General features: G+C 39.3%; 1 protein-coding gene across 2 annotated transcripts in view; it reads left to right on the top strand.

The window, feature by feature from the left end:
• The first annotated feature begins 218 nt into the window (after positions 1 to 218).
• CCDC81 (coiled-coil domain containing 81) overlaps positions 219 to 15,814 on the top strand; it is a 35,373-nt gene continuing 19,777 nt past the window's right edge. Inside the window, exons 1-5 of one of the 2 annotated variants that reach the window (XM_061202754.1) lie at positions 219 to 297; positions 6,071 to 6,132; positions 7,530 to 7,686; positions 11,247 to 11,503; positions 13,737 to 13,816. In XM_061202754.1, the coding sequence (XP_061058737.1) occupies positions 219 to 297; positions 6,071 to 6,132; positions 7,530 to 7,686; positions 11,247 to 11,503; positions 13,737 to 13,816 (635 nt within the window). The remainder of the gene's footprint in view (positions 298 to 6,070; positions 6,133 to 7,529; positions 7,687 to 11,246; positions 11,504 to 13,736; positions 13,817 to 15,814) is intronic. The other variant, XM_061202755.1, reaches the window with a different exon arrangement.

Below are 15,814 nucleotides of genomic sequence, written 5' to 3'. Positions count from 1 at the left end.
GTGGGAGCCTTTCCGGGAGAGCCAGAGTGGGGGAGGGACGGCGAGAAAAAACGTTTAAGAAAGAAAAAAAAAAAAAAAAAAAATCAAGATTTGGTAATTTTTATTTTTAAGACACATCCAAATTTCCCAGGAGAGTGGGAAAACCACGTTTGTGTAAACTCCATATAAAGAAGGAAGAAAAGAGACCCTTTGAAGACCCAGCCGACTGGGGACTGGAGATGTTGGATACCATCGTCCCTTCCCTGCAGGACCTAGGCAGGCACGTGCTGCACACGCTGCCCTCGCTGAGCAAGGAGGGTAAGCGACATGGGACAGGGGGCCCTGGGAACGAACCTTTACCTGCTTGGGGGTCAACGCGGAGACCTTCCCTATCCCTTGTCTCTGGCGGGCCTTGAGTGGCCGTGTTGCCTTGGCAGCCTCACGCTGGACGTCCAAATACACTTTCTTTATTGCCTTCTTTAATGAGAGAAAAGGGCCAGCTGAGGGTTTTTATAAATTTATTTATTTTACTTTTGGCTGCCTTGGGTCTTCGTTGTTGACGGCGGGCTTTCTTTAGTTGCGGTGAGTGGGGCTACTCTTCCTTGCGGGGCGTGGGCTTCTCATTGCGGTGGCTTCTCTTCTTGTGGAGCACAGGCTCTAGGTGCACCGGCTTCAGTAGTTGTGGCTGGCGGGCCCACAACTCAGTAGTTGTGGCACATGGGCTTAATTGCTCTGTGGCATGTGGGATCTTCTGGGACCAGGGCTTGAACCAGTGTCCCCTGCATTGGCAGGCAGATTCTTAACCACTGTGCCACCAGGGAAGCCCCAGCTGAGGGTTTTTGATTAAACAACATAATGTATACATAGGGATTAGCTCAGGGACTAGCACAGAGTAAGTGCTCAATAAACGTTAGCTAAAACAACCACCCCAAAGGGCTCCTTCTCAGAATTCATGCAAAGACAAGGCTACTTTTGTTGCCAGTGGTATCTTGGGGTTGTGTTAAGAAAGTGAGATAAAACAAAAAAACTGGGTGTTTGGAAGAAGACCTGACATCTTCTCATAAAAAACTTACTAGGCTTGGTTAAAAACATAGTTTCTTAAAAAAGTGACACTGAGATCTGTCTACAAGCAACAGGAGCCCTTGGGAAGAAAGGAGCTCCAGAAATGCAAGCTATTATTGCTATTAAGTCATTGTAACTTAGGGATGATGCCTAGGCTTTAAACAAACGATTTTAGGAGACAAAATAAATAGGAGTACATGCCTCTTCTTTCTCTTTCCCCTGCATCACTCCTATTTTTCCTGTTAATTCTAAAAGAAGTGTTTAAAATAATGGTTTTATGGATTTTAAAATATTTGCCCTATTTATAAATTTATATATAATTTCTTCAATTCAAGTATTTTGAGAACTTACTATGTGCTGAGCACTAGAGAACTGATGTTGAGTAAAACCTTGGAATTTGCAGTCTAATGGGGAAGATGCACATTAACCAAATAGTCACAGAAATAAATATAAATTTACATTTAGTCAGTGCTACTAAGGAGGTGCATGGTACAATGAGAACTTTTAATGAGGGTGAGGATGGAGGTGTGTGTCAAGATTTGCTGAAGAAGGGAAGATTTGAGCTGAGATGTGAAGAATGAATTGGAATTGTTATGAAACCAAACTTGGGTCCATTTGCCCAATGTGCAGGAAAGTCAATCTACTGACACCAGGTTGTGGTGAAGGAAAGTATAGCCTTTATTGCAGGGCCAAGCAAGGAGAATGGGAAGCTCATGCTCAAAAGAACTGAATTCCTCGATGGCTTTCAGGGAAGGGTTTTTAAAGACAGTGTGAGGGAGAGGGTTGCAGGGTGCATGATCAGCTCGTGTACGATTCTCTGCTTCGTTGATTTTGAGGTAACAGGGTGATACCTGTTGGTAACAGGGTCACCAACCTTCTAATTCCAACCTGTCTGGGATCTACATGCTTGTGGTCTGCATGCAGTTAACTTCCTCCACCTGGTGGGGCTTTTAGTATCTGCAAAACAGCTCAAGGATATGGCTCAGGACATTTTCTTTAGCCCTTGAAGAGGAACTGAAGGTTCTTGACTTTGCTTTATGGCTAAACTCTTATTATTTTGTCTTGCTTGACTGTTTTCCTTCGTTTTTGCATTTTCTCACTTCTCTGATTAAATTTGCTCTTTGGAACTCGGGGAAGGCCTAGGAGGCTAAAGCTTTCCTACAAGCAATAGGCAGGGGACACAGAAGGTGGGGGGTTTGTCCCTGGGAAGGCCCCACAGCGTCCTGCTAGGTTTCAGAATTTAGTAGGTGAAATGGATCAGTTGAATAGGGAGTGGAGGGGAGGTGAGAGTGTTCTTGGCAGAGAGAATAGCAAGAGCAAAAGCTCTGGAGGGAGGGAGCATGGTGTGATTGAGGAGCTGAAAGAAGGTCAACATGCTCTGTGGCGCTATAGCTGCACTAGGGAATGTGTTCGTAAAGGAGGCTAGAGGGAAATGGAGGGGTCAGGTTAGGCGTGGCCTCATAAGTCACATTAAGGATGTTGGCTTTTATGTTCAGCCTGAGGGGAAGCTGTTAAGTGTTTTGAGTGGAGCTAAAGGAGGAGCTGAATGACATGGTCAAATTTGCGTTTTGAGAAGACTGGTCTGGTGGCAATGTGGAGAATGAATTAGAGGGTCAAGAATGCCTATAACAGTAACCTAAGTGGGAATGAGTCATCTGAATTCACTCTTGGTTTGAATTGGTAGCAGTAAAAACGGAGAGAAGTGGACAGACTGAAAGGCTATTTGGAGAAAAACTCTACAAATTACAGTGATGGACTGGATATAGAGGTGACAGAGAAGGGGAGTTTCAAGGATGCCTTCTGAGTCCCTGGCTTATATAACTGAGTAAATGATGGGACCATTTGTTGAGATTGAAACCCTGGGAAAAGGACAACATTTAAGGGAAGGAAAATCCAAGTTAAAGTGCCTTCGTGAGATATCCAAGAAGGCAGTTGGGTACACAGGTCTGCAACCTCAAAAGACCAGAGGGTGTCTGGGCTTCTAAATAAACATTTGGGGTCATCTGCATATTGGTGGTATTAAAGCCCTGGACATAGATGTGACTGCTTAGGCAGAAAGTATAGAGTGAAAAGGGAAGGCGGCTTAGGGTTGTGTCTTGAGAAACTCCAACATTTAATGGCTGGGTTGAGGAAGGTAAGCTTGCAAAGGAGACTGAGAAGAAATACCTAGAGAGGCAAGAAGAAAACCCAGGAGAGAGTAGTGTCACAAAAGCCAAAAAGACAGGGCCTTAAAGGAGGAGGGAGTGGTCAGAGAGGTGAACAATTAAACAAGTCCATTGAATTTATTGACAAGGAGACCACTGGTGATTTCAGCAAGAGCTTTATTGATTGAATGACAGAAGCATAAGTCAAATGACTATTTACTTAACTTTCACAAATGACCCACTGTAAAGGAGATGAAGATAAACTCCCAGTATCAGCAAAACATACAAATTAAGTTTTCATCATTGTGTGTGTTAAGGCCTGCTGCTTTCATATGTTTCACCAAAGTTTAATATTATGTAGTTATAGTACTTAGAGGGTACCATCATCATTTTACAGATGTGAACTGGTTGAAAGTATTGAAGACTACACAGCCAGCAATCCCATGAAGGCAGGAAGGCTGTAGGTCTTCAGACACACAGCACACTGGTGTTTCCACTGTACTGTGCTCTGGGAATATGTTTCCTGTGCAAATCACTCTGTAATAATTTGCTGTGTTTGTATATCAGTATTTTAATTTTAGAAGATGTTTTATAAAGTCAGGGGGCTTGTCTTTTGATATTAATATCTATTTCAAGTATATATTATTCTATAATTACATAATGGGCACTTGGCCCTTTTTTTATAATGATTATAACTAAGATACAGTATTCCTGCTTGGAATACACTTGGCATTGTGTTTAAAAATATGGTTTTGAATGCACAAAATGTTTAGAATTTGAAGTCAGATGAAGGTTGAATTGAATATAGAAGGTATGTTCAGGGATTATTTCTTGTGATTCTTGGTATTTCAGTATCTGATTAAAATAAATAATAACCTCAGCTTTCCTAAAAATATAAAAGTAGCATATTTTTTAATTTGCTTTTTAGACTGGATTAAAATTATTTTTCTTTTGAGATTTAGTGATACCTTTTCTGACACTTTGGGATATAGAAAACATCAAAGTTAGAAATCACAGTCTGTAAGATTTCCAAATCTATTCCATTTGAATTGCAGGAGTCTAAAACTTCTTAAAGGAAATCTTGTACATGTTTTCCTTTTCCTTCAGTGAAAAATACCAAATTTCAGTTTAGAATAATAACTCTGCTCTTATATGACTTTGTCTATTAGATTTTATAGAGTAAAACGACACAGGGGACTTGAATGTATCATTCAAATGAGGAAAGACAATCTTCAAATTTCTAATTAAGCTCAGTCAAGTCTTTCCACTAGGGTTTGGTTGCAAGCTATCTAGTTTCTCCTGGCCCTAATTAAATCATTTCCTTTGGTTAGATTGTTTTCCTGAAATTTGAGCTTCATATCATGAGTCTAGGTGAAAGGCTTCACAGTTTTGCTTTGAAAAGTCTCCATGTAAGTCTGGATATTGAGATTCTGTATCATTAGTGAATTAATAATATTTTTAGTCATGATGAAAATTTGAACTCAGAAAACAGTTGGGACTGTTTGAAAGCCCTTCTTAGTTCTTAGCAGCCAGCAGTAGAATCCTTTTGTCTGCGGGGGTGAGGAGCAGTGGGAAATGCAGTAGGATGGGATAGAATAGAAGAAATACCTGATTATCGTAAACTGTATATCCGTGGTTTGGAGTGAAGGGCAGAATCTTGGCATTTGGCTCACTGTAGCATGCAGCCCTAGTTTTCTTGGTGACTGAGTAAGTTTCCATCACCCAACTTGTTCCTAGATGCTCATAAGAGTCACTGCTACTTCTTGTTGCCTAACCTGCTCTTTCCCTGGCATATTAAAAATATTTATAACCCTGATATACTGGATTAAAAGACTGCAATTTTCTGCTGTAGGTAGTGGTTTAAACCATTAGGAAAAACAGTTATACCAATAAATCAAGCAGTTTCTAAAATGGGGAAAGAATTGGTTTTTGTCCCCAACTGCATCTATGACCTGAGGTGGCAACCTGGTAAATGCCACTGTTCTTGATCCTTTATTTTGAGAATTAAAACATAAAACTCTTTTCATTTGTCAAGAGTTCATCAGTGAAACGTATCTGTAATAAACTCCTGACTAGGTTTGGAATGGAAATGTCAACACAGACATAGTTTCCTATATTTATGAATATTAGTTATAACTAGAGTATACCTTCATATCATACATTAACACGAGTTATTGGCAACTACTTATTTTTCTACCACAGTTTTTTGGGAACACAGCTCAGAACAAGAAAATAAGCCTAGAAGGCCTCCCTTTGACCATTCAAAAGCAGAAAGTGCAAAGTACTAGTAGCAGAGAGAAGCAACAGCTGGAGTCCAACAGTGACAAATGAGAGTGAAAAGCAGAGTCAAGAATTTAGCCAAAATAGAAGTACAGAAACAGTGTACAGACAACAGCCTTTCATGCCTTAGTGGCCCCTGGCCGTCTTCCTGTGCTATAGAATAGTGCAAGAATGAACGTTCATGTTAATCAGGTACTAGAGTAGACCCTTAGAGGTTTGTTGAATGGGTCATTAATAAAAGGCTATATTATACTTGGTTAACTCTATTTATAGACTAAAAGGAAAGGAGTGACAGATTTCCCTTTATTCTAGGAAGATTTCAGAAATTTCTTCTTCTTCCCCTCCCCCTCCTCCCTTCCTCCCTTTCCCCCATCCTTTTCCTCCTCCTCTTCCTCCTCCTCCTCCTTCACATTTTGGGAACTTAAAGGGGTAAGCTTTACTTACCAGGAAAATTAACTTTGGAGAATGACCTTATTTTCTGTTAATTCTAAATTAATTAGAAATTACTGTTATTGTATTCTGCATATACATTTTAATTTATTAACACTAAGATACTATCACAGGGGTGCTCTCATAAATTATTTTTTGTTTCCTTTGAATTTCAGAAGTCTCTACTATTTGGGGGAATGTGTCAGAATTCGTGGAACGGCAGCTATCCCTACACAAGGTAGGATTTATACTTTAACTTTAATGTAGGAAGTCAAAGAATCTTTCCTCCTTTGTCTCATATAGTTTTGCTGGGAGCAGGATAGCAGACTTTAGAGCTACTCAGTTTAACTTGCAGTTTTGGGATTTTATGATGCTCACAATTAGGACTTGTGGGTAGTAGATTTAACAAACACGGATTTCACCCTTAGGTAATGAATTTGAAAGTTCTGCTCCCCTGGTGATAGGAAATGTATCGCTGGTCAGCCCGGGTGCATGTAGACGAAGTAGGTGAATTCTGTTCATCTGTGTTCTGATAGTTCCTGGCGTGGCTATAGAAGGATATGATGCTTTTTGTTTTGCCTCTTTGCAGGGGATGGATTTAAATTGAAATATAAGAAGGCAGTCAGGAACTGAACTCAACTTGCCAAAAGTGAGAAACTTTGCCCAGGGCTGGGCTATTTCCTCCCATCAAGTCTTAAGTTTGGCTGCCAAAGAACTGATTGGAGATTTGGGGAGTTTGGAGGGAGCTGGGATGTTGTGAAAGTTTTATACCCTGCTCAGAGGTCCCAATATGACAGCTCTTGAGCTGAATTCATCCTTGAAACCTATTTTATTTGGTCTGATAATTTGAATTAGTCATGAGCACTTAAAATTGGAAGAGTTTATACAAAGTTTTGTATTTATTTTCTCAAAAAATCAGCAGATTAACGATACCAGTTTTCCTTCCCTACATGTGACACTTGGCTGGAGCTGACAAGGGGCTTTCCCCTTTAGATGGGGCATGCACTCCTTAGCCATCTCATTCTCTGGCTTGATACCTTCACTCCGTTGCATTCTTTCTTTGCTCCTGCAGGCATTTGAGTTTGTAACCCTTGATGTATGATATTTCCAGGGAGACAGAGACCCCGTGTGAGAGCCAGAAGTGTTTGCTTCTACCCTCAGCCAAGATCACCACACTGCAGCATGTGTCTTGGATGTTTTGTGTTGTCTGATTTTAAGTGAGGGACATAAAACCTAAAAGAATGAGAAAGCGGAGATTCTCATGACCCCTTAAATCCCCCTCTGATGACAAGGGATTAAAATTTAAAATGTCACACAATTTAGGACAAGAGTAATCTTAGATATAGATTAAAAGCAGCTATGGCATCCATATAAGTTTTCTTAGTCCTCATAGCCTTTGAATGATATGGAGATGAAGGATCAGAAAAGCATCGTGGATTGATATGTTTTATACTGATTTGAAAACTTAGAGTCATAAAATACTAAAGCTGTAAGGAATCATAAAGATCATTGAATTTTAAGGCCCAAGCTTAATTCTCTTCATGTTTTTTAGGATAACAGTGCTAAGGAGTATTTTTCTTTACATTTACAGTGAATTCTTTTTGTTGTTTTTTTTCCCCTTCTTTGTCTGCTCAGGGAGTTCAGATTCCAGGACTTGGAACTTTCACTTTCACGAGACAAAAACTTGAGGTGGGAAACAACAAGTTTATTCTAATTCAGAGGCCCATGTTTATCATGGCGGAGAAGTTAGTACAGATCCATGGACTCAAACAAAACAAAGTATATACTCCTGGTAAATATATTTCATTTTTAAGACTTTCCCAGAAGGTGACCAGCCTGGGGATAAAAATGAAAGGGCAAAGCTTGGCCAGTTGCTGCTTTATTGGTTTCTGATTTGAGGAGCTCTCTTTTCACGTGGTACATTTGGCAGAGGGAGCGGCCAAGGTAGGAAATTATATACAGTCTTCCTGCGGGCTATTTTAAACCTCAGTAGCTTAAAACCTGATGTGACATCAAGGCAAATTTATATAAAAGCCACATCACCAAATCATACAGATTTTTATTCATATTTCAGATCCTAAGAAATTAAAAATGGTTATAAAGAAGAGAAAGTTAGTTAGGGTCACAGGTTGGAAGAATCGCAGTTAATATCAGCTAGGAAAAGATTATTGTGTTTCTATTATATATAATCTAAATTATTAAAATTTAAAAGTTATTAGAAGCTTAATAATTCCATAAAGACTTAATACCGTATACACCTCTCACACCCTAAAATCTTCCTTCTTTCTTCCCTTCCTTGTTCCCTCCCTCCCTTCCTCCCTCTTTTCCTTCCTTCCTTCCTCCCTCCCTTCTCTCCTTCCTTCCTTCCACAAATATTTACTGAGGGCCAACTATGTGTCAGGCCTTGTTCCAGGTGCTAGAGACATAGTGGGAGACGTGATGCCTGCCACAGGATGCTTGAATTCCAGCTTTAATGTGTGGCTTTGTGACACCTGCCCTGGTTACTTAGAGGCCTTTGGGGGCTTCCTTCCTAATTTCTGGTTGTGTTCCTTTTTATCTTCCTTATCATGCCCTCGTGCATCAGACTCATATATGGATGAAGAGACATCGTCTACCCCCAATGCCAACAGGTGAAAAGGCTGAAACTTTCCTTTATGTTAACAACCCTGAAGGTTAATTTTCAGAGTAACTTTCCACCAAAAAATGATATATTGGAAAAACAAACAAACACCAACAAACTATACTTAGAATTCATTATGCATATATTCTGTATGGTGAGTTTGACGGATTTTCCAGCCTATTTTTTAACCTAGAATTTTATGACAGAAGAAATATAATATCCTAATTCATCAAAAACCTACCAAATGAAGTGAAAATAAAGCCAGTTTTTTTTTGCAAAAACATTTGTGCCTTAGAACAGGGCTTATTTTGCATCTTGGATTTTGTAGTGTGGTCCAAAAAAGTACTTTAGATTTATAATTAATTTTTTTATGAGGTGGAGGAAATTTCAGAATTAAACATGTATGATTGAACTCATTCAGAAGAACAAAGACAGTTTAGCTTTTTTCTTTGGCCATGTTGCACGGCTTGTGGGATCTTAGTTCCCCGACCAGGGATCGAACCCGGGCCCTTGGCAGTGAAAGCACGTAGTCCTAACCACTGGACCGCCAGGGAATTCCCGACAGTTTAGCTTTGGGGTGACGATTCTTCATCATTAATTAGGTAACTAATCAAACATTGTACAATGATTCTTAAAGATTATTAAGACATGGTCCTTGCTTTGAAGAGCTCAGAATCTAGCATGGTAGATAAATATATAAGAAAATGATGCAACATGATTAAGTGCTGTAAAAGCAACATTGATCAGAACTGGATCATTGATCAGAACTGGATCAATGCCAGGGGAGCCCAGAGGGGAGGATGCCTAACTCTGCTTGGGGAGATTTAGGAGGATGACATGCCAGGAGGTCTTAAAGTATGATAAGATTTTGCTGGCAGTGGAAGGCATTTCAGGAAGAGTATGAACAATTCAAGTATAAGGGAAAGAGTGAAGCCTGTTAAGGGAATAACTGGTTCTTCTGTGTGGCCAGGACATTTGACTATGGAGGCAAGTAGAGGGAAGTAAGAGGTTTGTAAGTGTAAAATTGTGAGGAGCCTTATATGGTTTGATAAGGACTTTGGAGTTCATCCTCTAGGCACTGAGGAGCCACTGAAATTTTTTGAGCAGGGGATTATCTGTACTGGTCCAGTTTTTAGTTTAGGAAGGTAGCTCTTTTAAGTAAAGTAGTTTGGTAAAATATGTGAAAGCCTGAATGAAGGCAGTGGCGATCAGGAGGAAGATGAGGGAATCTACTCATGAGATATTTCAGATGTAGAACTGGTGGGATTTGGTTACCAGTGGAGAGCGGTGGGTAGCAAGAGGAAGGAAGCTATTTAGGATGACTCAGATTTCTCAGAGAATAGATGGATACTCATGCCATTAACTGCCACAGGAAATGAAGGGGAAAGGCAGGCTGTGGTGGCAGATAAAATAATGAGTTTGCTTTTGGACATGTTGAATTTGAGATTCCTGTCAGGACGTTTAGGTATAGATAATTTCAGAGGTCAGGAGAGGGGTAGAGACTAGAGGTCAGGATTAGGATAAATTTACCCAGGAGACAATATAAAGTAAGAAGAGGAGACCTACAAAGACAAAATCCTGTTAAAACAAACAAACACCATCTTATAAGAAGCAGAGGGGGAAGGAAGCCAGCAAAAGAGACCAAGGAGGAAGAAATTGGATAGCCAAGAGTGGTGCCATGGATACAAGAGAAAAGCGAGGGTATAGCCCACAGAAGTTACAGAGAAATCATGAGAATGAGATTTGCAACGTCTCTGCTGGCTTGTCCATCATGAGATGACAGCATCCTTATATAAATGGGCTGGAAGACAGATTGCAGATAGGCGTTGGGCAAATGGGAGGGGAGAATCTAGGGGGAGATGGTATAGAATCACCATTAAATTGTGCAAGAGGCTGTGGGCTGATATAGGGAAGCTTGTGTATTGTAGAGCTGGTAATTCTCATCATCCAGCAGTAGTAGACATTGGAAAGGCTCTAAATTAATGTTTTGCCGAGTGAATGTTTAGAATGTCCCTATCTTCTCTCTGTCCTGGTCCTCTATCAGTGGACCTTGTCTACTGTCTCCCTTTCAATTTATCATCTTGATCATCTTTCCTATTTTCCCTCTTTTCTGACTTGTGGACCGTGCATAGCTCCTATATCTGTTCTAGTTGAATAGACCCTGTGCTTGCTTTCATGCTAGATATAACCATATTCCCCTGCACTGCCATTTATGGACTCATTAGAGAGGAAAAGCTGGCTGCAAGTCACTCAGACTGATACCCTCTGATAAGACCCACTTTTGTTTGAAAGGTAACTTCTAGTGGAGATAACTATCTTTTCAAAACACTTAATGTTTGTAGATATTTATAACCATTTAAAAATGATATGATAACTGGAGGAGAGAGGCAAATATTGCTGCAGCGTGTCCTGAAAGGGGACTGAAAACTTCAGAAAACCCTCTGATGAAGAGGAACAGTTAGTTATAAATATGTCTCCAAGAGAAAATAAAAATCTTGTCTGGAGTATTGCTTAGGAAGCTATTTGTTCTTATTCTGAGCAAAAAACATTCTACTTTTAGGGAAAATTGTATTGATTAATATCTGTTAATAGGGTACAACTAAAGGCTTCACATGGACAGTTCTATTTTTGAGTATTAAGTGAGAATCAGATAATTATTTGTGAGTGTGTATATGTCCTTGTTGTAATTTCCACTTCTTTCCCCTCACCCCAACTGTCTTTTTCTCCTCTAGGTGATATCCCGGTTGTTCCACTTAATTTTGTCATGATATCTCTAGAGGGTCCATTTAACAGAGATACGGTGGAAAGATGTGTGAAGGAGACGTTGCTTTTTTTATCACGATCCATTTCCACCAAACAAAACGTGGAGTTTACATTCAAAGGAATTGGGGTCCTCATGATCAAAGATGGCAAAGTGAAGATGAGATTTTATAAGGACTTCCTTTGTACAATAGATGGAAGTGGGGCTTTGGCGAGAGCCCTAGCAAATGTAAATTAATATTTTCCTTCTCCTAACCCCTTTCCTGATGTAGCTCTGAATCATCTGTAAATGGGTCATCTTTAAGAAAAACTAAGGTTGACATATTTTGAATGGCAGTTACCCCAAGTCAAAGAAGTACTTGTTTATAGATGATTAACTCTCTGACAAAAAAGTTAGAGGGGCTAAGGAACTTTAAGTTTTAATTCAATGCCACCTGAAAAATATAGTGATAGAAACTCTTATAATTCTGAACATTTTATAATACCTTATGGTTTAAAAAATTCTTCCACGTATATTATTTCGTTTGAGTCTCAAAGCATTATAAAACGAGAATTATTATCCTGATTTTACCAATGAGAAAAATGGGGATTCAGAGAGGTTATGTGGGAACCTGAAGTCAGGGTGCCCTGCCGTAGAACTGAAATTCAAGCCCAGACTTCCTAATTACTCTTTTTGTGCTGATTACACTATTTTATTTCAATGAAAGTCTACAGAAAAATCGCATTCAAGTCATGGAAATGTATCTTTAGCTTTTAATTTGCATTGTTGTAGAAGAAATTTCATAATTGACCCATCACTGTTAACCGTTAAGTAGCTGGTGTGACCTTCATGCTAAGTTGGACATAGCAGACTTTAAGGAGGCAGTTAAACAGTCAATCAACAGGACTAACTGAATCTTAATGTACTAAGTTTGTATGAGCGAATTGGATTATCATGAATGTTATATAATCCTGTGTCCCATAGAGCAAAAGCCAGACTTTTAAATGAAAAAGCTATGAAAGGAAAGGTTATAAATATGGTTTAATTCTACCCTCTAATTTCTCCTTTCATGGTGCTCTGGGATGGGTATATAGGAGACGGAGTTGTGCATAATGAAGCTCTTGGTGTTTTCTCCACACTCTGGCTTCATACAGGATTGCTAAGAGGGATGCCAACCCTGTGTGTGCAAAGTGGAAACACACACACAAGTATCACCCTCTCTTTTTCATAAAAACATAGGCAAGATTTGCAAAACCAGAAGCAAGGCCGAAGTGCTGCTTCATCTCTCACCCTCAGGGATTCTACAGAAATTTGTAAGCTTCAATATGCGTTTAAAAGAAAGGATGATGTTTTATTTGGACTGCTGCACTCTAAGACGTACCTTTTAAGGAGCATTTTCCAAAAGAACTAGTCTTGAGAAATATTCTATGAAAAAACCGTCTGGAGGCCAAAGCACAGGGGCATGTTAAAGGATCTGAGAGGTCTGGCTGGAAAGAAGCTGCTTTAACTGCCCGAATGTATTTAATCATGGAACTTTAGGTTGAGTCAATATTCATTAACGTCTATAAAACACATTTTGGGAAACTGCTATAAAGTTGTGAGAGTGACTGTTTTTCTCCCAAATGTTCCATAATGTAAACCTGAGTGCTGTCCTGCAGAGGAGTTCTCTTGGGAAGCTGTGTGCTAACTTCACTGATGCTGCTTTTGCTTGAAATATTTTTAAAACTTCTACTTTTGGAATCCCCTTCAAAGCCTTTTATAAACCATGTCATTAATCCAAAAAGAATAATTTTATATATCATTCTATACTAGTATAATTTAATAATGTGATTATTATCCGTTATTATAACTTATATATTATAATTATATAATTATAATTTAAATCATATATAATATTATATATTAGAATATTATTATATATAATAATTATAATAGCCGCTATTTGTGGAATGCTTATATGTGCTAGCCACTTATATACAGTACCTCATTAAAATCCTGTGACTCTGATCCTATTATTATCCCCACGTACCTAGGGTCTAAGGCTATGTGGCTGTTAGCAGTGAGAGGATTTAAACATGAGGATGCCTGACTCCAAAGCCCTTCTCTTAACTACCCAGTTTTAGAGTTATTTGGGTCAAGAGTGGAATTAGCCAGCTTGCTCATTTTCCTGAGAGTTTTAGTAAGTTGGCTGTCCTCTTAAAGATGTCTGAAAGGAGCTGTCAACTCTGAGGGCAGTTTCCAAGGAGGAAATGGGTTGAGAAAAGGCAGCATCAATGGAATTGGTATGTGACCATGCAGGGTGACTACTTTGATAAATGAGATCATTCCTCATTGCATTTTAAGCTCTAGGCTTTGAGCACTAAACAAAAATAACAGTAGAGAGTATCATGGTAGTCTGAGGCTTCTGAGCACCCTGTGGCTCTGATTTTTCTGTGTCCTGGACCACAGCCCAAGTATAACCTGTCTCTGTCCCTGTCCCCAGAGGCCTGACACTGTGGACTCAGTGTTGTCTAGCAGAGAATCCTTGGAGAAGCGGTCCAACAGCATGCTTTCATTTCCAAGGTCAGTGCTTTCCTCCACAGGTTCCTCCAGGCACAGCAATCCTTGGGGACCTATTGATGGAACTGGACAGTGTGTCACACTTGAGTTTTCTAGCTCATGCTCTCTCTCTCTCTCTTTATCTCTCTCTGTTGCTCCCTCAGTGCTCCAACAAATAAGAGTTTATTGCATACACTTTCTGTAGTTAAGTTAAAAAACAACGGCACTTAGGTTACTCTTTTTTTAAACTACTCTTGGTTCCCTGGAAATTTTCATACTACCTCCCACCAACCTTAGTCCTGGCAGTATTAGTAAAATTCTTCTCACCTGCTAGGTTTTGCTCTACCTTTCACCCCTTCCTCTGACCTAGCTTCTTCCTTGTCCTGCAGTCTAGACTACCTCCTCTCTGAGCTCTGTTTTTTACCACTGAAGCAGCTAGAAAGACAAGGTACAGCTTCACTCCAAGAGCATAGTGGGCATTGCCAGCGGCTGCTGCTGACAATGATTATAATAATGATAATGATAACAATAATGATAATAATAACAATAATAGTTATCATCTATGGAGCACTTACTAGATGCTAGGTATTGTTAAGCACTTTCTCAGTAGTCTTGTATTTAATCTTTACTACAACCATTTGAGATACATATTATAATTTTATTCATTTTATAGAGGAGCAAAATTAATTGTAATTTTAATTCTTTTTTTAATTTTTAATTAAAAAAATTTTATTGGAATATAGTTGATTTACAATGTTGTGTTAGTTTTAGGTGTACAGCATGTAGTTGTAATTCTTTTTTTTTTTTTTTTAACAAGTGAAGTGACAGGATGCAGTATTAAAAGCACTGGAATAGGAGTCAGGAGACTTGGGTTTTATTTCCAGTTTGTTCATTACTTACCCATTATTAGCTCTTAATCATGTTTTTAATCTTAATTGCTGTGCCATTAACTACTATGCATTTTGGGTAAAGGAAGTTTGGGAAATAGTAACCAGCTTCCCAAAGTATTATTTTCTCTCTCTCTCTTTTTTTTTTTTTTTCTCATGTTTTTGAGTCTGTGACATCCTCTTGTGTTTGTTGGTTTGGAACAAGTCCCTCCTGGAAAAACTGTATGCCACAGACCTCAGCAAAATCAGTGTAAGGGGGAGAATAAGCCTTAAAGATTAATGAGTCCAATCCCCTCATCTTACAGATGAAATGGTTACAAAACTGAGGGGCCAATCCAGAAATAAAACCATGGCTCCTGACTGTTTCAGTGTTGTTTCCATTGTAGCATGTTGCCTTACTCATTAAATATAAATCAGTGGTTTCCAAATAGTTTTATTTTGATTATATTTTGGAAGGCAAGTTGGCTGTCCTCTTGGACATAGTTTGGCTTAAGCAATCCAGGAGGGAAATAATTGCAGTTGGTTAAGGAACAGAGATGGAAGTTCCTGTCAAATAGAGAGCCTAGAAATGGACATGAGGTCTCAAATATTCAAAACAGCTGTAGGTGTTTCATTTATTTGAAGTTTGGCCCTTGAATTTACTGCAAGTACCGCCTCTTGAAAAGAAAATCTACAACTACACACACCAACTAAACAAATCCCTTCCTCCCTTGCCTTTGCAGGTCCCTCAATTTTGCCTGGGGAGAGGTTGGAGAAGTGGGGAGGAGAAAGAGGGAGGAGAGGAGTGGTTATTTCTGGGCGTACCCTGCCTACCAGGCTATGAATCCTTGCCTTCAAGCTATCCAATGACTACCTTTCACTGTTTCAGGCCTATGGCATCTGGTTACAGAACTAGAAAAGACAAATTCAAGCTGATATAAAAAACAAAACTTAAATCCAGGCCTTCAAAGCAATTTATCTATATAAAAAGGGGGAGGGTCATGGTTGGCTCCCAAAGAGAATGAGTCCATGATTTGTACTTAGTAAATAAAAGCACTTGCCCCCTTGAGAGAAGTAGGCTTATTTCATTCAGAATCAGTGAGCAAGCTTGGCTGCTTCTCAGAATTGAGAGTTTACACAGTCACCTATGGACAAA

Source organism: Eubalaena glacialis, chromosome 10 (genome assembly GCF_028564815.1).
Source record: "Eubalaena glacialis isolate mEubGla1 chromosome 10, mEubGla1.1.hap2.+ XY, whole genome shotgun sequence".
In the NCBI taxonomy this organism is placed as follows: domain Eukaryota; kingdom Metazoa; phylum Chordata; class Mammalia; order Artiodactyla; family Balaenidae; genus Eubalaena; species Eubalaena glacialis.
Note: the sequence above shows the minus strand (reverse complement) of the source record. Positions and strands in the feature narration are given on the sequence as shown.